Below are 26,801 nucleotides of genomic sequence, written 5' to 3'. Positions count from 1 at the left end.
CTGTATATTTTTTATATAAATTAATAAAAATATCCTTAAATCATAATAACGAAATTCAATTTGTAGGTACGTGTATTTAGGCACAACTTAGTATCCAGTTAACAGAAAAACTTAACTACATACTTATTTGTTTGTGTAATTACTTATTTGCTGTCTTAATTATACTGTGGCGCCTAACTTGGTAATTTTATCAAACTGCGTAATTAATAAATATTGACATGAAGAGAAGAGGTACGAAAACTTCAGCATATAATATTCTTATAAAATTCAGATCCCATATACTTAATCAATAACAAAAAGTAGCTGACAATTGAAGCGATAGAAACAAAAAAATACCTGCGCGCCAAAAGTATTGGCGCGTATTGTTTCTATGTACGTAGTCTATTTTATTTTGCCGCAAACGGGAGTGAATCATCAAGTAACCAACTTTGCAAATTTATACTTAAATATAATAATATTGTAAACAAAATAACTTGATACTTAAGTTGCAACAGTGTCATTGTTTACTTACAATACTTACCCATTATCTGGACAGTAGTAAGTTGGCGGTAATCAGTATGTATTTTAACTCGGACGGAGCACGTCCTCTCTAATGAGGGTAATTTTATATAAATGTAAAAATTAGTTATAAATAGATAAACATGTGTGTTTATATGGTTTTATGTGTATTATTAATTAGTGTATGTAATGGTGGTGATGTATTTCACGAAGGAAGCAAAATTACTTTTCATTCTAACAATCAAGAGGATTTCTTTGGTTACAATGTCGTTTTCGGAGAAAATAGGTAAGATTTTGTGACAAAAATAACTTAATTATTATTAAAAAAAAAAAAACTTAGAAATATACACACATTTTCTTCTAGGAAATGCGATTAAATAGTGAATAAGTAATAATGAAGCATTATTACGACATAGTAATAAAATAAAGAAAAGGATCTTGACGAGCCTTTCTATAATACCTTTATATTAGTAAATATGTAACAATTATTATACTTTAATTTACGAGTACGATAGTTTACACATTCATAAGTATACTTTTTAACAGTACATTTCGATACAAGTGCGGAAAAGAGGAAGATCGAAACGAGTGGCGATAAATTAAAACACGGGCGAAGGGACGCAATTGTATCGTAATAAATAAATATTATAGGACATTCTTACACCGATTGACTGAGTCTCACGGTGAGCTCAAGAAGGCTTGTGTTGCAGGAACTCAGACAACGATATATATAATATACAAATACTTATTTACATAGTAAACATCCATGACTCAGGAACAAGTATAGTATGATTTTTTTTGAAACGAACGTTTCTAAACAAAGGCATTGTTCCTTTTGTGTTGAGCGGGAGCTTCTGTATTTGCACGCCCTAAGACAACAAGAAGCAACTGTATCCTGATGATTGTAAGGTTCAAATCTGTGCAGCAGCAAATTTGAGATAGATTATTTTGGAAATGTGAAGCGATAGACCACACCGCTATAGGTGTGAAAATACATCGCTTCTAATACTTTTCTATCTTCATGTGTTCATCACACAAATAAATGCCCTTACCGGGATTCGAACCCGGGATCGCGGCGTAGCAGGCAGGGTCACTACGCGCTGGGCCAGACTGTACCTACTACTATTTTCAAAAGTTTAGTTTTTTCCCATGATTTAAAAATATATGTGTACGTACGACATCTTATGTTTCAGTAATTTACTAGTGGGTGCTCCTAAGGCAGTCAGGCCAGGATCGAGGCACATGGCAACAGGCGCAGTGTTCAACTGTTCACTCACCGATCTGGACACAAAGAATATCACCTGCGTATCATTAAATATGGGAAGTGAAGGTATTTTCCATAATTATATTAATATTGCCTGTGTGGTGACGGGTTAAGAATTTCCCCCTTTCTTCTCCTGGGTGTCGTAGATGGCGACATGTGGGATATGGGTTAAATTGTGGCGTAGGCGAGAGGCTGATGGCAACCTGTCTCTTGTCACAGTTTCGTTTTCTTTCAACCCCTTATTTTGCCAAGAGCTTTAGTAGTTTCATGTGCTCTGCCTACCCCTCTATGAGATACAGGCGTGATTGTATGTATGCATATTAATATACATTAAAACATTAGAGTGGCCTAATTTAGAGAGTTGAAAATTCCTCGATGTATGTATTTTATTTTGTTCCAAGTGATATGTGATATCAATCAATCATCGACTTTATAAACTGAGTAATCAATTTTAAAATATTAAATATGTCAGTCTCTCATTGAAGTTTTGTTATTACATATATGCCTACAATGTTCTTGATACCAATACTTTTGTACATAAATCCCTAATGCCTATAACTATAGAAAGTACACCCTGTATGTTATGGATCGATCGACTTATATATGAAACAAAGTTATTAAAGCGAGTGCTATAGAAAGAAAAAGTACATTCCGATACAAGTGCTTAAAAAAGGAAGTTCATAAATAAAATCGACACCAGTTACGAATTTCCTTTTTGCACGTGTATCGTACCACGTTCTTCAGTAGGTACAGATGGCTCCCCGAACTTTCGACCTGACATATAATGAACCACTTCTCGCACTAGTGCGTAAAAAAACACCATCTGTACTGAAAATTATATCATTTATTCTCAGATATTTCTTCAAAACAACAAACTGTATAGCTTATTGCATATTCAAAAATTCACATAATGTCTGTAGGTATCCATTTGATCACCGAATTCGCACTTTAAACTTAAGTTCTTACAGACTAGGGAAGTTATGGTGCTCCCACACTGGCTGTTATAAATGTTTTATAACAGTGTGACAAGGATAACGCAATGGCATTGACATGCGCTGTCCCTCTCACAGAATGTTATATAATATTTTTTCTACTCCCGTGTTAAAACCCTACATAAAAGATGCCCGCCCCCGGCCGGCGCCCCGCGCACCCACGCATACGATATAGCTCTTACAGCATTGTTAGATAGCCTTTAAGGATATAGCGGGCCGCGGGGCGCCGGCCGGGGACGGGCGGCGGCGCGGGGGAGTGCGAGCGACAGGGTGAGTGCAGAAACATTGCAGAGGACAAGTCAAAATACTTATAGGAAACAGTGCTAATTTCACGAAAGTTATTCTAGAAAACTATTCGAAAGTAAGTGCATGGTCGTAGAAAAAGAATTGTATGCAACGGTGTTTAACTGAGTCAAAAAATACTCGTGGCGTCTTAATAACAATTTTCGGCATCGCCTCAAATTGTTACCCACGCCACTCGTCTTTTTTGACCTCCTTTAAACGCCTGCTGCATAAAATACTATATAACAGCAAGTATTATGGGAACAGTGGGAGCACCATTATAAATACAAACTAAATAGTTTCAGCTCGGCTCAGCAGCAATAGAGATTTCTACCGCGACGACATGTGGTTTGGTGCAAGCATCGCGGTGGTGCCCACGGGAAAACTGTTGGTAAGTGCTACTAGTGCTACCTACTACTCGTACTTATAGTTAGATATTTATTTTGCACTCAAACTGCATATTCAAAATGGTAGGCGGTCCACTAGATAACTAAGATGACTGAAAGTAGTTATTTGTTGATTTATAATTTTCTTTCAAAATAAGTGCTTGGTCGTAGAAAAAGTATTGTATGCAACGGTGTTTAACTGAGTCAAAAAATGCTCGTGGCGTCTTTATTCGCCTCAAATTGTTACCCACGCCACTCACCTTTTTTGACCTCTTTTAACCACCAGTTGCATAAAATACTATTAATATGGTGCCGTTATGTATTTGAGGCATTAAATAAAAAAGCAACATCTTTTGTAACTTTACGGTGACGTGTGCTCGTACGGGGCCCATTTATATTACCGACTAGCTTTTACCCGCGGCTTCGCCCGCGTAATAAAAGTATTCTTATTGAAACGTTTACAAAAAATAAGATTTTCATTTGGATCCGTAGGTTTCTTTGTAGGTACATCTGTCCGCGATTATTTCGATTAAGGTAAAGCGGGGCAATTCTCGACTGGAGGGCCATTGTAACAGATGAAATAAATACATTCATTTATTAAAATGAAGCATACTTAATCTTAAAAAATTATAATAAATTAATTATTTAATGCATAAATAAAATACTTAATTGTAGATTAAACATACCATTAAAACTAAAGTTAAATCTAAAAATAAATAAAACTGCGTAACAAACTATACCTACATACACATAAAAATACTTATCTACCTACAGTAATAACCTAGTTACAAAGAAAATACCCCTTCCAGAACTGATATATTTGCTGTACGGTCCGGTTTTGGCTGACTGTACCTTACACCTATTGTTTTTAAAGAAATTCTTGCAATGATTGTAGAATTGTTACACAGCGACCACAGCGTAGGTAGTAGGTACGAATAGGTATGTATTTTACCTATATAAATATTTATACTGGGGAAACTTCATACAACCCACATAGCCAGTATCTCGACGCTATGGTCGGTAGGGTAAAAAGTACTTCCTTGCATTATCGCTTACAATTTTTTCCATTTTGCTTATACTTATTGCAAACGTAAACATATAAAAGGCAAGCAAACAACGATCTTCTTACAGCACATTGAATGTAATAGTTATTACGGATGCAGGATACTCGCCGATGCCTACTTACTAATACCTTCCCACTGAGCCACCTGCATTTTACACTGCCTAGATATCGATTGCCGACCGATTATTCCGACCCCAATCCCTATTCTTATCCCCGTCCCTATCTCTATCTTTGTCCCCGTCCCCGTTCCCGTCCCGTCTCTGTCCCCGTCCCTCCCCTATCCCTATCCCCGTCCCCGTCCCCTATTTTTATCCCTATTTCTATCCCTATCCCTATCCCTATCCCTATCCCTATCCCTATCCCTATCCTATCCCTATCCCTATCCCTATCCCTATCCCTATCCCTATCCCTATCCCTATCCCTATCCCTATCCCTATCCCTATCCCTATCCCTATCCCTATCCCTATCCCTATCCCTATCCCTATCCCTATCCCTATCCCTATCCCTATCCCTATCCCTATCCCTATCCCTATCCCTATCCCTATCCCTATCCCTATCCCTATCCCTATCCCTATCCCTATCCCTATCCCTATCCCTATCCCTATCCCTATCCCTATCCCTATCCCTATCCCTATCCCTATCCCTATCCCTATCCCTATCCCTATCCCTATCCCTATCCCTATCCCTATCCCTATCCCTATCCCTATCCCTATCCCTATCCCTATCCCTATCCCTATCCCTATCCCTATCCCTATCCCTATCCCTATCCCTATCCCTATCCCTATCCCTATCCCTATCCCTATCCCTATCCCTATCCCTATCCCTATCCCTATCCCTATCTCTATCCCGATCCCGATCCCGATCCCGATCCCGATCCCGATCCCGATCCCGATCCCGATCCCTATCCCTATCCCTATCCCCATCCCCATCCCCATCCCCATCCCCATCCCCATCCCTATCCCTATCCCTATCCCGATCCCTATCCAGATCCAGATCCCTATCCCTATCCCCACCCCTACCCCTAGTGCTCCTCTAAGGAACTTCCGTGTCAATTTGAAATCTCTTGAACCAGAAGTAAAGATAAAAACTAAAGCTATACTTATGGCTATTTTGGATATTTGAACCCCATTGCACAACAACAGGTGAGAAAATTTCTTTTCCACCTCATTAGATTTTAAAATCGTTGTATTTATCGTGATCAGCGACCCGATAAACCATAAAAACGATACCCATATTGATTTTTTGACCTTATCACCCCCTTTTCACCCTTTTAGGGGTTAAATTTTCAAAAAACCTGAAACACGTATTCAGTCATATGTCTTAAGGAATCTTCCTGTGAAGTTTCGAATAAAATAGTCAAAACTAATCTTGTTTCCCCATACAAACTTTGAACCCCCATTTGACCCCCTTAGGAGGTGAATTTTGAAAAATCCTTTCTTAGTGCTCCTCTACACCATATAAGGAACCTACGTGCCAAATTTGAAATCTCTAGGACCAGCGGTTTCGGCTGTGTGTTGATATGTCAGTCAGTCAGTCAATATCTTCTTTTATATTTTTTTTTGATATTTAAACCCCATTGCACCACAACAGGTATTTCACTTCCGCCTCGTTAGATTTTAAAAACGTTGTATTTATCGTGATCAGCGACCCGATAAACCATAAAAACGATACCCATACTGATTTTTTGACTTTATCACCCCCTTTTCACCCTTTTAGGGGTTAAATTTTCAAAAAACCTGAAACATGTATTCAGTCATATGTCTTAAGGAATCTTCCTGTGAAGTTTCGAATAAAATAGTCAAACTAATCTTGTTTCCCCATACAAACTTTGAACCCCCATTTGACCCCCTTAGGAGGTGAATTTTGAAAAATCCTTTCTTAGTGCTCCTCTACACTATATAAGGAACCTACGTGCCAAATTTGAAATCTCTAGGACCAGCGGTTTCGGCTGTGCGTTGATATGTTAGTCAGTCAGTCAGTCAGTCAGTCAGCTTCTTCTTTTTAACCGTCGCCTCATATCTCAAGAAGGACGGTTATCAAGTCGTCTGTATGTTTTTTATTTTTTTTTTATTTTTTATGTTTGTTCCTCGATATCTCCGTCGTTACTTGACCGATTTTGAAAATTTTTTTTTTTTGATTGAATTTATATGCATACAGATTGGTCCCATTTTTCTCAGAACCCAGTTCTGATGATGGGATCCTGGAGAAATCGAGGGAACTCCTCGAATCTGAAAGGCATACATATGGTGATTTTTGTGTTTTTAAAGGAACAGCATGCATTTAGGTACGGAACAGTGACATTTGGTGCAGTGGAACTGCTGATGATGGCCAGAACGGAACTCTTCAAATCTGAACGGCACGCTTACAGTGACTTTGGTATTTTTATACGAACAGCATGCACTTTCGTCCAGAACAGTGACATTTGGTGCAGTGGAATTTCTGATGATGGTCAGAACCGAACTCCTCAAATCTGAACGGCACGCTTATAGTGACTTTGGTTTTTTTATAAGAACAGCATGCACTTTCGTCCAGAACAGTGACATTTGGTGCAGTGGAACTGCTGATGATGGCCAGAACCAAACTCCTCAAATCTGAAAGGCACGCTTATAGTGACTTTGCCATTTTTATAAGAACAGCATGCACTTTCGTCCAGAACAGTGACATTTGGTGCAGTGGAATTTCTGATGATGGTCAGAACCGAACTCCTCAAATCTGAACGGCACGCTTATAGTGACTTTGGTATTTTTATAAGAACAGCATGCACTTTCGTCCAGAACAGTGACATTTGGTGCAGTGGAACTGCTGATGATGGCCAGAACCAAACTCCTCAAACCTGAACGGCACACTCATAGTGACTTTGGTATTTTTGTAAGAAAAGCATGCATTTAAGTTCAGAACAGTGACATTTATTTAGTTATGTTTGTTAAGCATAAGTCTTGAAGTCAAAGTTTGTCAAGCTTCGATTTCTTATAATATAATCGGATTCATGAGGAATTGAGGAAACTCCTCAAACCTTAACGTTATACGTATATTCATTTGTGTTGCCATCTAATAATTGAAGCATTAAAAGCAGTTTTAAAAAATACTTACACATTTCTACATAATCCAACATTCGCAAGTAGCTTTTACCAGAACCCAAAAGGCGACGGTTTTTTTTTCTTAAAAATTATATATATTTAGATTTGCCGAAGGATATTCGACATTGATTAACGTTGATGTCCTAATAACGTTAATGGCCTTTTACATTATAATGGTGAACTAAAAATCTGTCACGTGGGCCTCAATAACTACTTATGATCTAACCCTAATCGGAAGTTATTTTAATCAATGAACGTTACTCGATCGGATGTAAATTAATCCTTAGTCCGTTTTCACTTTATCCGATCCAATATCGGTTGTCGGAAGGATTTCAATGGAAAAAATCCAAGATGGCGCCTGTAATGTATGGGATATCGGTCCTACATCCGATATTGGATCGGATAATATAAATAAATAAATATTATAGGACATTCTTACACAGATTGACCGAGGCCCACGGTAAGCTCAAGAAGGCTTGTGCTGTGGGTACTCAGACAACGATATATATAATATATAAATACTTATATACATAGAAAACATCCATGACTCAGGAACAAATATCTGTGCTCATCACACTAATAAATACCCTTACCGGGATTCGAACCCGGGACCGCGGCGCAGCAGGCAGGGTCACTACCGACTGCGCCAGACCGGTCGTCATCAATATGAAAACGCACTTAGCTGATATTTTTGTTATTATAATACAAACCTGACATTTCTGCAATTAAATAGATTTGTGCACCGCGCTGGGCCAGGCCGTACGGCGACCGGCACCTCCTAGCCAACGGGGCGTGTTACCTGCATACGAAGAGACGGAACATCCCTCTATACCCTCTCGGGGACATGAGTGAGTACCAAATATTTCTAAAGTAAAGACTATAATTCTAAACTGATGTGTCTTGGCGGAACGCTACTACAATAGAGGAATAAGTAAGGGAATATAAATAAATAAAATATAAATATAAATAAATATTATAAATATTAATAAATATTATAGGACATTCTTACACAGATTGACTGAGGGCCCACGGTAAGCTCAAGAAGGCTTGTGTTGTGGGTACTCAGACAACGATATATTTAATATATAAATACTTATATACATAGAAAACATCCATGACTCAGGAACAAATATCTGTGCTCATCACACAAATAAATGCCCTTACCGGGATTCGAACCCGGGACCGCGGCGCAGCAGACAGGGTCACTACCGACTGCGCCAGACCGGTCGTCAAAGTAGGTGGGAATAAGTAGTTGTTACTCCATACATCAGTAAATGCCAGTTATTTGTATAGGCAAAGTTATAGTGACATCTAGCGACAATCACCCGTCAATGACGCGTCAACTAGCGTAAATTATCAGTACTGCTACATGTCAAATAGATGTCGCGACGAACGAAGAGTCTAATGCTCCCCAATTTTTAGCCAATATTACAATAGCATAAATCAGTATTATGTTTTCAATTCCTTCTGCTTGTAATATAAGTTGTAAACTCTTCTAATATTACATTTTTGGCAGACGAGACACGGTACTGATAATTCACGCTATTTTATGCGGGATTGACGCGCTATTGTCGCTAGATGTCACTATAACTATGCCTATACAAATAACTCGCGTTTACTGATGTTATAACTCTTATGTTATATGGCTACTACTCACGTTTGCCTCATTCGTGCACACATATGTCACACTCTTACGAAATTATTAATTATTTTTGTTTTGTATTGTAAATAGTATATTTTATGTGTTTTTTTTTCTTCTTCTCGATCTCATGTCTGTGTGTGTTATCTGTCGTGGCATCACCGAATGGGCCCTACGGAAGACCAGCGCTGGCTTTCAGCTAGCAATATGCTGAGTTGGGTCCATTTCGTGATGCGCACTCTGTTCTGTTCTGTTGTGTTCTGTTCTGTTTCTTGTTTTCTTATTGCTTGTACATGTACGTACGCTTCGTACGTGTTGTGAATGTCACGAATAAATGTCTTTTATCTTTATCTAAATAATGTAGAAGTCAAAGGCGATTACCTACCTATAATAACGGACCAGAAATATATGACTGTGCCATGGCTTTACACTTCTATTGCGTAAAATATATATGAAATAGGGCAATGAACTCTCTTGCATATTTATTTTTTCACTGGATACCTATGCAAGATCCAAAACCAATACAGAATGTTCTTATTTAAGAATTAAACATTCATGCGAACAAATCCATCCATACAGCGTATTGTAAAAACATAGTTCCAGTGAAAATTCCCACCAAAATGTCGAACAATTGCGGTTTTCGGTTCACGGGGTTCGGGCTTTTTGAAGCTATTGTGTTTGCTGCAGCTTTCTGGTCAAGTGGTCTACAAAATTTAATCTAGCGGCTAGCTAGGCGAGGTTATTGCCTACCTAGGGGTAAATTATTTTTATATGAATCAAACAACGTGCTACATGAAAATCTATGCTCTGAGGATGGGAGAAATCTAAAATATTTTTGAGGATAATCACAAATATAACAAATGGAGTCATAACTTCAGATACGTTTATTTATTTGCGACTTAGTGTCTCCCCGTGTTTTTATACAGGACAATTTTGGTGATTGATAAAAACCGTCTTATTATATTTTCGGGCCGTAAATCATCTCCTTACCATTTCATCTGACTCGGTTCAGCGATTTTAACATAAATATAAATAACATCAGAGTTACTTTTGTATTTAATGTTATGTTATAGTGGTAGGGGGTAAAGGGGTGGTAAACGTTATAGTGGGGGGTCTAGGGCCTCCTCGAGTCATTTAGTATTAAATCTTGACAAAAACACATTTAACGATCTGGTTTTAATTGTTATTGAATATTTATTTTATTTTGAGTGATTTGCATTTTTCAGAAAACCAAGCATTTATGACCGTTGGATCGCGCAAGGAATATGGACAATACGGCACCCATCTCAACTACTATGCGTACGCGCAGGCTGGCATGGCCGTCAAGGTCACGGGCAACGGCAGCATCATCATTGGAGCACCGGGACTGCTGCAGTGGACAGGTTAGTTTCAAGTCCCGGTAACTAACTAACTACCTACCCTAACGGCTCAGCCACGACATAAGCGCGGCAGCTAGCCATACATTGGATCGAGACACAGCGATGGGACTTTTCGTTCGCACGTATGGCTGCCGCTCACCGCTGTCGCGCTTAGACAAATGTCGCCCAATGTGAAAACTCCTTATTGTGGGCTATGCCTGCAGAATAAGGAGTTTTCACATTGGGATGCGGACCTGCACCACCACCTTGCAGAAACTAAACCTTTCTCATAAAGCCTGCCCTGAATGTGTACGCTTGTAACATTAGGGAGTGGCAGGCGCACAGACTACTGAGTCTATTTACCATCTGGCAGACCGTGTGTCGCAGACGTAGTAGTATAAAAAAACCTGCGCATCTGTGCTTCTCAGTTTGATCTGCATAAGAAATGTGGTAGCTGTCTGTGATTGTAAGTGTAACCGTGCACGCATGTTAAAGTTTTGGTCGTGATCTTGGATTGCGAGGTCAGTGTCCTGTCTATTTGTACTTACAGATTGTAATATTGGTAGTAAAGTATGTCATCTCATCATGTACAATATATGTAGGACTTAGGTTATCACGGATAACAAAAGCAACCTCTTCAGAGCGCCCTATTTTACTTATTTATTTATCTATACAGACATTATATACGAGGATATCTAGTTACAAAAACGTTATTTTATGTATGGTAAACGCATTATTTTTCAGGAGGAATTGTTGATTACATGTACAGTCCCGACGTTAACAGCGTATACCTGAGTAAGAAGCCGACAACCAATCCTTTCTACACTCCCGATGTCGGCCCCGACGATTATCTAGGTAAGCGATAAACATCTCTTTCAACAAATCTAGATGGTAGATGTGTATCTTATGGGCTTATGTTTTCAAATGTAGTTATAAAGTTAAAGCAAAGAAAAACAACCGACCAACTAATGCATAATTTACTAACTGTAGCCATACCCTTTCAATCGCACTTAGAGAACAGGCGAAATAAATGTTCAATGGTGCCATAAACATTTGACATTATAGGTAAGGTGCTTTGGGGTAACTTCGACATATTTTTAAGTGAGTGTAGAGTATGTTAGGATTTGAGCTCGTAAGCCACAATCTAAGAAGTATGCCTTCGAAGTAGTGAAATCTTTGCGAAATTAGATAGATTCACCAACGGTTTCTTATACGTTGGTATTAATACGTTGCTTTATATTGGAGAAAAATGTCAGTAAAAAATGAAAATATTTTGAATACCATTTTTTAAGGTAGGGGTAAAGTTAGACGTTGAGATGACTGACATTTTATTAGACTTGACGTTCTCCATTTTTTTGCTGTAGCGATACTATCTCAATGCGTAGGTACTTGTTCAACATGTTTCAGTTACAAAATATTTGAAGTCCAGTGGGATAATGTCGAAAGTCTGTACAAAAATATTCTAATGCAATATGCGTTTAAGGATCATATTTCTTTTTCGTTCTAATTTAACCTCCTTAAAAATCACGCTTATAAATGGTACAAATAACAGGAATTTAAAAAAAAAACGTACAATCTATTTTCTAATTTACCCCGCGCTGTGAATTTTAAGATCACTGATTGTCAACATTTTTTTTTAAGAATCGTTATTTTATATTTATTCATCTACAATACTGTGTTTAGAGAATTAAACACTTACGACTCTGACTGATAGATAGTAGTAGTACATTCATTCGAAATTTCCCCATGGGTTAAATTCTAATGCTTTTTAAAAAATACAGATAGGCCGTTATGATGCACTTATTAATACAGCGAAAATGACAATCTAACTGAATAACAAACGAACAATGGTTTAATTTACCAGGTTCCGGAGTTATGTAGTATGGGATAATTTCGACAGCCCCGTAAGGCAGTAAATCGCACTTTTTTCATTTAATCGACCGCAGGACATGTGAACTTACGAGTAGCGATGCAAAGTGAAGTGCAGCGGGTAGATAAACATGGCGTCTTGACGAGTACTGCCAACGTAGAAATTGTTCCCAGTTTAGTAGAAATTTGTTATTTTCGAATTTTCCTCAAATTCGAATTTACCCCAAAGCACCCTAATAAAGGACATAAGTACCTACACCAATTTAATTACTAAGCAATATATGATAGATCAATTAAGAAAGACCTCCAGAATAATCCAGATAATAAGTACGAAATAAGCAGAAAAACATCTGTTCGTGATTTAAGTCGGTAGGTTCCCTGCCTGTGTGGCATCATTATGTATGTATGTATATATGATGTATCATCTAGACAGGTTATCTATTCGCATTTTGTTCGGGTCACTGGGTACACTGACTCAGCGGCCCGATTTTAGCACTTCATGAATCATATCTAGAGCTTCCTGGCGAGTGATAACACAATCATTACCCATTCATTACCATTGTTATGCGGCTTATTAACCAAAGTTTCTTTATTATAACGCTGGGTAAATTAGCTAACGTAGATAACAGTTAATAGATGGTGATTAGTATTCAAATAGAACACAAATCATCCGATAGTTCTCCGGAATCCCAGAGCTTCTGGAAATAATTTGAGTAAAATAAGTTGTATACCAGCTACGACACTCAGAAAACCTGAGTAAGACTCTGAGAATGAAATAAGGTAAAAAAAATACATAGTACCTCATCACATCATTTATTTACATAACATAATTCATAGAAACTAAGACTAAACATGATACTTAAAAGCTAGGTGAAATCTGATATAGGCCCTTGAGGAATTGTATTATTAAGTATACACTTAAATATTTTATAACTTGTACAAGTTAATTTAAAATAAAATTTGATCTTAGGGTACAGCGTGGAATCCGGCATCTTTGAGGATGGTGGTAGAATACTCTATGTAGCTGGAGCCCCTCGCGCAAAATTAGGATTCGGACAGGTAAAACAACACTAAAAATATGCGTACATTTCGAATATAACATTGAATGTTTTAATTAGAAAATTATTCTTGGGAAAGTGTGTGTGTCTGTTTGTTTGTCCGTCTTTCACGTCAAATCGAAGCGACGTCTCGACGTGATTTTTTAGGTGGAGATAGTTAAAGTGATGGAGAGTGACATAGGCCACTTTTTTCTCCTTCTAATGCGAGCGAAGCCGCGGGAAAAAGCTAAGTATTATATATATCGTTGTCTGAGTACCCACAATACAAGCCTTCTTGTGCTTACCGTGGGACTCAGTCAATCTCTGTAAGATTGTCCTATAATATTTATTTATTTATATGATTGCCAGGTTCTAGTTTTCGAACCTGCAAGTCGGGAAGCAGATCCTCTCAAAATCCGTGCGAAAATAGAAGGTCCGCAACTCGGCGCCTACTTTGGAGCAAGTCTGACCTGCCTTGACATCAATGCCGATGGCAGAACAGACATCCTGGTGGGGGCCCCGAACTTTGTTGGCAAGGGAGAAGACGTGTACGACCAAGGAGCTGTGTACGTTTATTTAAATAAAGAAGAGGTAAGAAAATTTGAGACTGAACTTTCAATAGGTATACGTATATAAATTCAGTCAGTCAGTTTCGATATTAAAGTTTTTTCGCTAGGTGAACGACTGTACCTAGCGAATTGCGAATTGCCTTCACTTTTAAGACTTTTCTATGTTAAATCTTATGGAGTCAAATTTGTTCAACGGCCGCCACTAGCATTAATGTTTAACATGTTCGTAAGATTACGTTATGTTTATTTGTGATAATCAACTACCTATTGTGGAACATCTTCATAAAATAGTCTTTGAGTTAAATTCTACATTGCATAGTCGTTCATGTGCGAATACTCTGAAAGTCTGAACCATATCCTTATGTTTCAGGCTACTGGTTTTATTTTCGACTACGCAGGCCACGTGACTGGCTCCAGCACTAACGGTGCGAGGTTCGGGAATGCCATCGCTGATCTTGGAGACATCGATGGGGATGGATATAGAGGTACTTAGCACGAAATGTAACAGAGAGGAAACGAATCAAGAGTGAACAGGCATCTTCTGGGCGAGCTCACACCATCGTAGGCCACGTCTTTGGCTGTGGCCAAGAGTAAGCCCATTTATAATATTAAAAAAAAGAAGTTTGTATCTTGAATAGTCAGTAGCGATAATCAACACGATTTGCAATCGTGGCTATATCTCTATAGCAACCAATCAGCTAGCCTAGCCAAAATGACAATCGTTGACGCTAGACGCCAATCGCAACGCAGTCTAGTTCTGTGGCGCCAAAACTGAAGTGCGATAGAGATAGCGATAATGATGTTATACTAATCATTAGTGCATTTGGCTACCCAGAGCGGATAAAATATGATTTCTAGATCTTAGCAACTCCGAAGTTTAAATGGGTTTCATTTGGACTTCCGCATCCTATGGGAAATCATTTATATTGTCTGTATTTTAAAATTGAATCTGACAACTTTGGTTATCTATTAACAGATATTGCAGTTAGCGCCCCTTGGGAGAACAATGGTTCGGGCGCTGTGTATATCTACAGAGGTGACCAACGCGGGGTGAAGAGCCAGTATGTGCAAAGGATTGTGGCTAGTGAAGCCAGAAATTTTGGTATAGCTATTGCAAAAGGACATGACGTTGATGGAAACCAATGTAATGGTAAGTTATACAATCATATGTTTCTAATAATTTTCATCGTCATCCTTCTTGCGTTATCCCGGCATTTGCCGCGGCTCATGGGAGCCTGGTGTCCACTTTGACAACTAATCCCAAGATTTGGCGTAGGCACTAGTTTTACGAAAGCGACTGCCATCTGACCTTCCAACTCAAATAATAATTTTAGTCGAAAAAAATCATCTTTTCACGAGTTGCCTAGGGTAGGTCCGTAGTCGACTAGGAATGTAAAGCCATGGGTCCGTCCGTCCGTCCGTCCGTCCGTTTCCGTCCGTCCGTTCATCCGTCCAACCTCAACGTGTCCGTATCCGTTGTCCGTCCGCGGATAAGGTATTTAGAAAATGAAATTTGGTAAAGGAAAAAAATCCTCTTTTTGAACCATATTCAAATTATGAAAAAAATCACAAAAGTAGAACATTATAAAGACTTTATAGGAAAATTATTTTGAACTTGATAGGTTTAGTAGTTTTTGAGAAAAATGAAAACTACGGAACCCTACACTGAGCGTGGCCCGACACGCTCTTGGCCGGTTTTTGCTTTTTAGAAACAACCGGGCTTGTGTTAGTGCCGTGTAAAGTCATATGGGGTGAGAGTAACATCGTTTATTGTACTCAGGGCAGTAGTATGAGGAATCCTATTTGTCTTAATAATTACAAAACTATTGTTTAAGATTTAGCTGTAGGAGCGCACGCGTCCGGCACAGCTCACATGTACAGATGCATCCCGACGCTGACGCTGCACGCCACCATCAAGATAGACCAAGCGCTAGACTTGCCGCAGAACGCGACTAATTTCACCGCTGAGTTCTGTATCTACGTCGCACCACAACACAAATGGCCCCATTCGTATATAGGTACTTATCTGAACAAATAATATCTGTAAATCTAGCTAGAACGTCTATGAACTGCTATGGGGAACATTACAGGTGAACCGGTGGCTGGTACCCGAATGGCTATTCTGCGACGCGAAACGAAAACGAAACGCCGCGAAAAGTAGTCTGGCTCTGTCGCGCTAATACGCAAGAGCGATAGAGATAGATATCTAAGAGTGGTTCGTTTCGTGAGCGTTTGTGCTATTTCGGCTACGTACCCAGTATATTGCAAGTTGCGTTTGATGTAGGTACAGTCGCCATCAAATATGGAGTATTCAAAGCTCTTACAAATTTCGGAACACGGCTCTATTGTCAAGACCTTAAAGCGTATTCACGTTATCCGATCCGATATCGGATGTCGAAGGCACATGTACAAGATGGCGCCGTTAATATACAGGATATAGAACCTACATCCGATGTCGTGTCGGATCGGATAATTGTGAAAACGCACTTAGGGTGCGTATTCCGATATTTGTGAGAGCTGGCAGTTAGTAGCTCCGATATATCAGTGTGCGTAGCCGAATTCAAAAACGCTCACGATAAAATCTCGTTCGTAGCTATCTATCTCTATCGCTCTTGCGTATTGGCGCGACAGAGCTAGACTACATTTCTGCGGCGTTTCGGTGGCGTTTCGCGTCGCAGAAATGCCATTCGGCTACGGGGCCTGATGGCGAATGTAGCGTTGCGTCAGAGACTCGAGTGTAAATTTCATTTGAAAATGTTAGGTTTCGTTTTCGAATAAGTTAGATAAGCTGTGTTTGCAAAACGTCCCGCTGGGCGCTCTTTTCATTATTTCATACAAAAGGCAACTCAGCGAAACCTTTACGTTACATCACATTTTAGACTGAGATTTATATACTTATAGGTAATGCGCAATTTTTTATATATGTACGTAAGTTTATAAATGCGTCTCTGGATAGAAGACTCGTGTCAAGCTCACATATTCATGTAAACTAAAAAAGCTACTAAACATACTTTGTGCATGTTTAACAACGAAAAAAATTTTATCGTAATGAATTAATAAAATTATAATTATTACAGATCTTAAGGCTACAATAATAATAGATCCAGAGGCTAATAGAGCCGTGATAGATGGAGATTCTGAATACACATATAAAGCCAGACCCGGAATTAGTAAATGCGAGGAACAGGTGGTTAACGTCAAGGTAAGACACTCTTTTTTTTCTTTATATTCTAACTTGTCAAATTATATATCAAGATTATTAAAAGACAAAAAAACCTTGCCACGGCGTGTGGTCTAGTGGTAAAGACGTTAGCCGCGTAAGCTGAAGACTCGGGTTCGATTCCCGGCTCGGCCACCAGTGGGCCTTGCCGTTTTTTCTATCGTGTATGATATCTATTTCAATTTATAATTTATACAAGGTGCTCGCGAGGAACCCGCATAACTTGAATCACGTGTTTCTGAGGCAAAAAGAAAGAAAAAATGTTATATGAATTTTAAAATTTTTAGCCAAAAAAAAATTTTTTTTTTTTTTTTTTTTACTTTTTTGGACGTATTTTCACATAAAATTTTTTTTTATCCATAAAGTTGGCAATTAAAATGAGTTCCTTCATTTATTTTCCTAAAAACCAAATTATTTGGAAGTTTTTCTTGTCACATTTTGACATCTATCAATGACTACTGTGAGACTATGCTCCACAATTGCGCATCAGCGCCGTTAAGAAACCTTTTCTACTGAGTAACAATACGGAAATGTTTTTTTTAAATTGGCAATAACTCTGAAACTAGACGAAATCTAGAAAAGTTTATATGACATTTTAGTCTTAAAATGTGACCAAGAATATGCGTTAAAGTTAAAGTTATATGGGTTCCTTGTATATAGAGCACCTTGTATATAGTAGTGTGACTACTTGGAAAAAAAAAGAACAAATCAAAAAATGTTCAATAAAATAATTTGATTTGTTCCCTAGTTGTGTAGACAAAAAAAGTCTACCTACGCTTCTTCTCCTCCCTTCTTATTAGTCATTTCAAGATTGAAGTATTTAGTTGACTTTGAACGTTGATACTAATTTTTTTTTTTACTTAAATTAGGTATATACTATACATGCCTAAATATTTACCAAAGGTTTATTTTCAGCCCACGGCAGATTTATCTAGGCCGATATCAATTAAATTTGACGTCGAACCTGTAGATGTTATGCAAAGTAAGTCTATTTAAACTTTATAATGATATTTGCGACATGTTTAGATGTTTTGTGATATGAGGTATATTAAATATAACCACAAAATTAAAATTTTCAAAAAAACCCCGACCGCGACATAGTAGACGGATTTTCATGAAACATAGCTAAGTACACTCCCGACTAACTTAGCTTTCAGATAAAGAAACTAAATCTAAATCGGTTCATCCGTTCGGGAGCTACGGGGCCACAGATAGACAGACAGACATGTCAAACTTATATCACCCCGTCGTTTTTGCGTTAGGGGTTAAAAAACAGAATCTAAATCGGTTCATCCGTTCGGGAGCTACAATGCCACAGACAGACACACACACAGACATCAGACAAACAGACAAACAGACAGACAGACAGACACGTCAAACTTATAACACCCCATCGTTTTTGCGTCAGGGGTTAATCAAATAATGAAAAAGATGCAATTAGAAAGATGTTAATGGGAAAATATTTCCAGAAAATTCAACAACATTTTCCACTGAGGCTGTAAGATTGTCGGAAGACTCCACGCTTCACTCCGAGTTCGACATCCAACTTACACGCGACTGCGGCGAAGATCTGATCTGCAAACCCTGGCTGGAAGTAACCATGGAAACGATGTCTAAGTAAGTTGTATGAATACAGTATATATCTATTAAAATTGCAATCGCATTTTGATACCATATAATATATAAGTACATATAAGAAATCGCTGTTTAGTTTGAAATGAGTACGAATACTTTCAGCTTTCCGATGTCCTACGCATTCATAGTAACAAGCGATTTCTTTTACTTTAGTTAATTGTGGCTCACTCCTGATGCAGTAGTAATCTACCATCATTCACTTAAATAGCCTGATTAGAACTTTAATATACGACTAAAATGAGCCCTAGATCCGACATGGATTAATTGCGTCAATGTTAGTGTCAAAAGCGTCGTTTTTATTTGTTTGTAGAAACATCACTTTGGAAGCTGGCGTACCGACTAGTAAATTAAATAAATAAAGTTCGAATAAAGCAGTAACTCGCTCTAACTCAAACGAACACTTCTTGAACTAAGTACTTACAATAAAGATAAATCTATCTTCTACACTTGTAACGGATTTACAATGAACTTGTCCAGTCCTTACATTCCAGGAGCTGAGAATAAACTGGGTGCCACCATCACAGTACTGAACAAGGAGGAACCAGCTTATGGCGTTCGAGTTCATTTGATTTTACCAACACAACCTAAAAGAGTGCCAAAGAATTGTAATTTGCAAGGTAAATAAACTAAATAACGTATTACCTACCGTAGTACCCATATTATAATTACAAATAAATAACTGGAATGGAACAGATGTAGGTTTGGAAGTTTTCTTCAATAAAAGAATAACAAGAAATATAAATATAAAATTAACATTTTTTCTTTCTTTCGAAATGCGTGGTTTTAATATAGAGGTATAAGGTTTCTCGTAAACACATTTATTTATTTATTTAATATTTATTGCACGAAAGAAAAATCTTACAGTATAAAAAGGCGGACTTAATGCTTTAAAACATTGTAGTTATAGCATCCGAAGATATGTATTACCTACTTTTCACGACCCTGAGAAAGTTATGAACGTAACCAAAATGTACAAATCTGTGATATACTGATATATGAAAGGGGGTCTAATGTCTGTCTCAGCTCAGGTGTAACAGGGCATAAGTGTTGACTTGAACCCCTTTTCACGAGGGCCACAGAAATATTTACTGCTTTTACACAGCTTTATCGTTCTAGGATTAAACATGAGCTGTGACGTAATCTCCCCACTGTACCGCAATCAGTCAGAATCCTTCGAAGTGGAGCTAGAGTATACGCTAACCAATTTCGAGGAGGACATGCTGGTAATATACGCCAGTATCGAAGACCCGCTCAACAGAACCGTCAGTGACGAACCGACGCTGGAACTGGAGTTGAATATATTCCCTGAAGCTAATGTTAGTGTTAGTGGGTAAGTTTCCTTACGGTTTCCATTCTAACTAAACCACAATATTTAAATACTAAAACGACTGACACACTTCAAATATTTTGGAAATTTACGGACTACAGAACTGAGTGCCATCTTGGCCCTTACAAGAAATCTAAAAATGGAAAATATATACAACTAGATTTCGTCTAGTTTCAGAGTTATTGCCAATTGAAAAAAAAAACATTTCCGTATTGTTACTCAGAAAAGGTCTTCTTAACGGCGCTGATGCGCAGTTGTGGAGCATAATCTCACAGTAGTCATTGATAGATGTCAAAATGTGACAAGAAAAACTTCCAAAAAAATTGGTTTTTAGAAAAATAAATTAAGGAACTCATTTTAATTCCCAACTTCATGGATAAAAATTACATTATATGTGAAAATACGTCCAAAAAAGTAAAAAAAAAAAAACAAAAAAAAATTTTTTTTGCGTAAAATTTTAAAATTCATATAACATTGTTTCTTTCTTTTGGCCTCAGAAACGCGTGGTTCAAGTTATGCGGGTTCCTCGCGAGCACCTTGTATATATCAGAAAAAGAAAGAAAATTAAAACTATTTACTAAGAAATTGAAATAAATATTTCATTTATTAACGCATGGCACATTAATAAATGCATATGCAAAGAGCATATACTTAACTGCCAATAAAAAAAAACCTTAACTTTTTATTTCAGAAAGGCGCTTCCCAATGCCACGGTGCCCGTGTCCCGAGAGAAGCTCAGTAAAGGGAGCCTAATTCCCTTTGTGCACTACTTCGAGGTCAGCCGCCTGTGAAATACTGTATAAGACACTAAACATGGCATTCCTTTATCAATACTTACCGGGTATGATATGCCCTGGAAAGTTTTCAATATTTCAAGCAGCTGGAAGTTTTTGGAATCTCTCTTTCATTTATTCTTGTATTTACATCTAATCTAACTGATAGCTGTAATTTCAATATTATTTTCTTGGTGCAGGTGACAAATACTGGCCCATCTGACTGGCCTCTTTTGGACGCGAGTATAATTCTGCCCGAAAAAGTAAGTTATGTATATATTTTTATCACTATCGGATTCTTCATTCTAGTCTTCTCCACAAAAATTATATATTTTAGATATCTATTCCGAACGTTTCCTAAACTATAAGGACATCTTTGGCTATTTACCCTTATAAAATTAATACACAATAAATAAAACTTTAAATGGGGTAACATCTTTATTCCGCTCAAATCATCCCAGCCCTCCTAGGCGAAGTAACAATCGTTGACGCGACGTGGCAATCGAAACACAGTCTGACTCTGTCGATGGCCACACTACAAATAGTGGGTAAAGCTAGTCAAAACGAAACGTAACGCGACTACAAGTATGATGAAAGCTACAAGACATTTTTTTTGCGGCGCACGACATGTGTGGTAAGCTAAGCGCGACAGGCGGTGATTTTAATGTATGGGCGGCAGATCTTGTTATATTGTTATATTAAATATAAAATTTTAATCTATGGCCGAAGTGACAATCGTTGAGTGGCGATCGAAGCACAGTCTGACTCTGTCATGGCACGACAAATAGGGTGAGCTAGTTACGAAGCGTAAGCAACTGTGACGTTGGCTCCAGTTACACTGATTGTTTTGTAGGTATCTTTATCGCAGCCGAAGGAGGGTTGCGTGGAAGACGCGACCGGCGTCGGCAATACGACGGTGCTTGAGTGCACGTGGTCGGTCGGCGCGAATGTCTCCCTGCCGGTGGTGCTGCCGTTGCGGTTCAACATGAAAACTAATGGTAAGTATATTCAAACGCCATACCAGAGTATAAGCTATTCTGGCCCCATTGAGTTTGGGCTTGTAATTTTTTTTATACCACGTCGGTGGCAAACGGGTATACGGCCGGCCTGATGGAAAGCGGTCACCGTATGGACGCCTGCAACTCAAACATGCCGTTGCCAACCATTAGAGTACTCCTTTTTTGAAGAACCCCAAGTTCTGGTAATACCTCGACAGGGAGCTCATTGCACATCCGGAGCGTTCGTGGGAGGAAATTCTTCTGAAACCGCACGGTGCGCGACCATTTAGGTTGCAAAGTGTGTGGATGAGCGTAATGTTGATGGCGAGCGGTGCGATGATTTTTATGGATTCACAACAATTAATTAGTTACTCATGTAGGTAGAGCTACACCATCCACCATAATAAAGTTGACAACCACTGCCACCACCACCTTATAAATTAACAATCCGTTGAATATTTGAATTTCGGAAATTATGATGAAAGGGATGAAATTATAGGCCGGATTTGTAAAGGCTTGAAAAGGCACAAATGAAATTCACTCGGACAAAGTCACGGGGGTTGTTGCCCATATCTAACTCAATTGAAATACAATTCATTCAATTGATTTTCTAATATTCAACAGGATTCACAGGAACCTCCAAATGTATTTTCTGGCCAAATAAATTGTCAAGCCGGAATTCTTGTTATTAGAATACTTAGAACGTTTTATAATTTTGTTAGCGAGGACTGCTTATCCTGCGGGTTGATATATTATGTATTTCGTAGCGATTTCTTAGGGAAGAATACAAATGAAGTACTTAAATGTGTTATTTTTTCACGATCTTGATTAATATTTCATAACAAACACAATCATTATCGTAATCATATAACTCATGACTGCATTTTCATCATATAATTATTTATAATACAGATACTTTTGTTCCGGAGGTCGTGGGTTCGAACCCTGGCTCGCACGAATGAGTTTTTCGGAATTTATGTGCGAAATGTCATTTGATATTTGCCAGTCGCTTTTCGGTGAAGGAAAACATCGCGAGGAAACCGGATTAATTCCAATGATGATGATGATGAATTCTTTATGATACAGTATTTTCGTGAAGTCATCCGGATCTTTGCAGTATCACCCCACAGCGTAAAAGTTTTCAATTAAAACCTAAATTTCAATGACTCATCATACAAACTTTAAAAGGAAATACTCTAATGCATAATCGAATCATTTCCAACACCTTTCTTAGAATAGAAATTACCCTTTCATAGCACGAGAATTGAAAATTACTTCCTACTTGAGGATAATAACAATTCATTGATATTCACAGGGAAATTGCTAGAAGAAGCCTCGGAGCGCAACATTACCACAATCTTACACCTCTACGAGCAGAATAAGTAAGTTACGGATACTTTGCTGGATTTTCCACGGCTTTGACGATATTAAATTCCTGCCTTTCGGTGCCCTAGGCGGTATTAAATGAAACACCTGCTGATTTTATTTATTTTTTGTTTGCGAGCGCTGTTTTATTTTATTAGCCGTAAGTAAAGGCCTACAAAAAATTTGGCTCCTAGAATAAACATTCCAACATACGTTCTTAGTAGGCTCAACAAAATATTAACTACATGACCTGTACTAGATATAAAAACAAACGTTTATTAAGAAATAGATTTACTCCTTTGTATTTATTTGCTCCTTATTACCTACATATAATATTTTATTCATACTTTACAGTTGCATTCTAAATAGCCGCAAAGATACCTAACTCATGCAAAAATACATACAACATACATACAATCACGCCTGTATCCCATAAAGGGGTAGGCAGAACACATGAAACTACTAAAGCTTCAGTGCCACTCTTGGCAAATAAGGGGTTGAAAGAAAACGAAACTGTGACATTGCAGTGACAGGTTGCCAGCCTCTCGCCTACGCCACAATTTAACCCATATCCCATAGTCGCCTTCTACGACACCCACGGAAAGAAAGGGGGTGGTGAAATTCTTAACCCGTCACCACACAGGCAAAAAATACTCAAATATAATGCCTCACATGTTCGTAGTATAAAGTAAGTAGGTCGTACCATAGAGAAATAAGTAAGGGAAGAGTTGTACCTCCATACATCAGTAAATGCGAGTTATTTGTAAAGCCATAGTTACAGTGACATCTAGAGACAATCACGTGTCAATCACGTCAAATAGCGTGAATTATCAGTACCAATACTCGATACTAGGTGCCAACAGTGTCTCGTCTGCCAAAAATTTAATATTAGAACAGTTTACAACTTATAAATATTACAAGCAGAAGGAATTGAAAACAGAATATTGATTAATACTATTTAATTGTAATATTACCTAAAAATTGGTGAGATTAGACTCTTCGTTCGTCGCGACATCTATTGACAAGTAGCAGTACTGATAATTTAGGCTATTCGACGCGTGATTGACGCGTGTTGCCGCTAGATGTCACTATAACTATGCCTATACAAATAACTCGCATTTACTGATGTATGGAGTTACAACTCTTCCCTTACGTATTCGTCTATGGTCGTACAAACATCGCCGCAGTTTATTTTTTTTAAATTTAATTTCAATTATCGATGCAGAATTCCAGGCTCCGTATTTTACATGACCCCTTTTGATGTACAAGCTACTTTTAATATCCATATGCAGATTAACAGTTTGATTTCAGGACTATCTCTATTACCACCAGACTAGTATTGAGCCCAGTTCAGCCTATTTGGCCGTTAATAGTTGGCATAGTCGCCGGTTTGCTACTGCTGGCTGCTATTGCCTACGGATTATATAAAGTGAGTCAGTATAATTTACATTAGAACAAATAAATAACGGATTGAGATTTGGTACTATAATGCATGTACGCCTCAGTCAATGATTGAAAGCTTTATTATTGTTTACCTATGGGTACATTTTGCGTTCAGTTACATTTACACAATTATTATACGCGAAAACGAAAATATATAGAATCTATCGTCTTTTTTCCACGCCAATGCCTGCTACGTGCTACGACACAACCGTAGCCGATAAGATTTAAAATCCTATAAAAAAATACAGAGACGGCGAATAGAATGATCCCTCGCTGAATGTGTTGAATTTTTTTTTCCATAAATTAATAAGTGCAAGTAACGTCAAATGTATGTTCCATTTCAGTACGGCTTCTTCTCAAGAAAACGCATCCCGGACTTCAACAAAATACAAGAGCCAGTAGCTCAAGAGGACCCCAGCAGTTCCAGCCCGCCCTCAACGCCCCCTGATTCCCTGTTTCCCAATGACTCCGCGCAAAGCACGCGAGAGTTGTTGTTTGAATCAGACTCGGATTGATTTCGTATAGTACAGGGTACCTAGCTAACGTTACAAGTTCACAACCGCTTTCGCTTCGTCTCTGTTACGCTAGTCCGAATTAGCGCGGCAGAGCCAGTTGCGTTTCGATGGCCATGTATTTAAGCGTCAACGATTGCCACTTCAGCTGGACCGGCAGAGTGAAGGGGTTTAGCCGTATATGTCTGGGAGAGATGAAATATATGTCATATACAAAGAAAAAGTGACCAAGGCAAGGCCTCCAAGTGTTCAAAACTGGATTCGAACCAGCGTCCTCCGTTATCGCGACGGATGCCTAAACCGGATGACGGATGTCTATGACATTTAAATATTTCAGTTTACAGTCTAGTTCAGTTACTTACATGGAAAAAAATATCTGAACATGACTAATATAATCAATATTATGAACATAAAAGCGTGTTCAGATATTTTTTTTCGTGTATCTGCGTAGATGTAAAAGACCTTCGACGAGTCAGTAATTCGTTTTACAGCAAGGCAACGTTGTTGATTAACCGCTTATGTCGATATTAATATCATAGCGAGCGAAATACTTCAATATATAATCAAGTGCCACAATGCTCGTAGTTTACGCGGGAGTGGTTAGAAAAGTGAAATCTAGAACGTTGCGGCGGTTTCAAGACACAAGTGAATCACCAAATTTTTGCTCCCAAGTGAATCCCCAATGTTTTTCCCACATAAACACACATTATAACATTAAAATTAAAATAAAATACATACGTCTGACCACTTTGCCTCGTGTAGTTACTGCTCCGTTCAACTTGATTCGATTGATGGACTCTGAATGTGAGTAAACTTCATTTATTTTATATAAATACAATGCTAAAGCATTAAGCTTATTAAGTGAATGTTTTTATATAAGACTGAGAAAGAATGTACATTATTTAAAGAGTTCACATTAACTTTACGATTTCAAGTTACGACCAATTTATGTTTATGGTAGTCTATTAAAAAGTATTTAAAACTGTGAATGTGAATTTTATTTTAAGTGTCTATAACTGTGATCGTAAATCAGTCTTTAATTTAAGTAAGATTTTTTTAGAATACATTAGATAATAATTATATAATAAAGTGTCTAAGAAGAAAGAAACAAGATATTTTTTTATCTATCTTAATAGTAAGGAGATTCAAGGCCGGATACAATCATAGTTGCCATAATATATAACTATCAAGACAAGTCGTCAGATATCTCCTTTGAGATGTTATTTACAAGCTACAGATGTTAAATTCGAACCTCTCGCCTGTCAAAGATAATTTTGGGCACAGTTGAAGCCGTATTCGACTATTTCCGCTCCGCCGGATCTCTTTGTATGCAATCAAACGAGAAAGTCGTTCAATATTTCTCTATTCCGATAGATTTATTTATTTTCGCTACCAGTCTTCAGGTAGGATGTTTGTTTTTTATTAGAATGGTTTAGTTTCCACACCCTTTTATATTGTTCAAAGATGAGGAACGAAATTACGATAATCAGTGTT

At 38.0% G+C, this 26,801-nt stretch overlaps 1 protein-coding gene across 1 annotated transcript; it reads left to right on the top strand.

Annotated features, from left to right (window-relative positions):
- Positions 1 to 620: 620 nt before the first annotated feature.
- Positions 621 to 26,801, top strand: LOC125231704 (integrin alpha-PS3-like). The gene is made up of 22 exons (XM_048137242.1): positions 621 to 784; positions 1,692 to 1,828; positions 3,336 to 3,427; positions 8,296 to 8,410; positions 10,428 to 10,583; positions 11,304 to 11,414; positions 13,399 to 13,487; positions 13,835 to 14,056; positions 14,405 to 14,519; positions 15,011 to 15,184; positions 15,870 to 16,052; positions 17,112 to 17,236; positions 18,170 to 18,236; positions 18,724 to 18,871; positions 19,367 to 19,506; positions 20,006 to 20,219; positions 20,908 to 20,992; positions 21,190 to 21,252; positions 21,843 to 21,987; positions 23,303 to 23,369; positions 24,664 to 24,781; positions 25,140 to 26,801. Exons 1-22 carry the CDS (start codon positions 642 to 644, stop codon positions 25,308 to 25,310), a joined length of 2,880 nt encoding a protein of 959 aa, XP_047993199.1. The 5' UTR covers positions 621 to 641; the 3' UTR covers positions 25,311 to 26,801.

Source organism: Leguminivora glycinivorella, chromosome 1 (assembly GCF_023078275.1).
Source record: "Leguminivora glycinivorella isolate SPB_JAAS2020 chromosome 1, LegGlyc_1.1, whole genome shotgun sequence".
In the NCBI taxonomy this organism is placed as follows: Eukaryota; Metazoa; Arthropoda; class Insecta; order Lepidoptera; family Tortricidae; genus Leguminivora; species Leguminivora glycinivorella.
The sequence above is the reverse complement of the archived record's forward strand: the minus strand, read 5'-3'. Positions and strand labels throughout refer to the sequence as shown.

What these genes read in the sequence shown, in the direction of transcription:
- LOC125231704 (XM_048137242.1), top strand. Translation starts at nt 642, where the DNA reads ATGTGTGTTTATATGGTTTTATGTGTATTATTAATTAGTGTATGTAAT. An exon ending in CACCTCTACGAGCAGAATAA is followed by an intron (nt 23,370 to 24,663) that starts GTAAGTTACGGA and finishes GTTTGATTTCAG; the next exon opens with GACTATCTCTATTACCACCA. An exon ending in TTGCCTACGGATTATATAAA is followed by an intron (nt 24,782 to 25,139) that starts GTGAGTCAGTAT and finishes GTTCCATTTCAG; the next exon opens with TACGGCTTCTTCTCAAGAAA.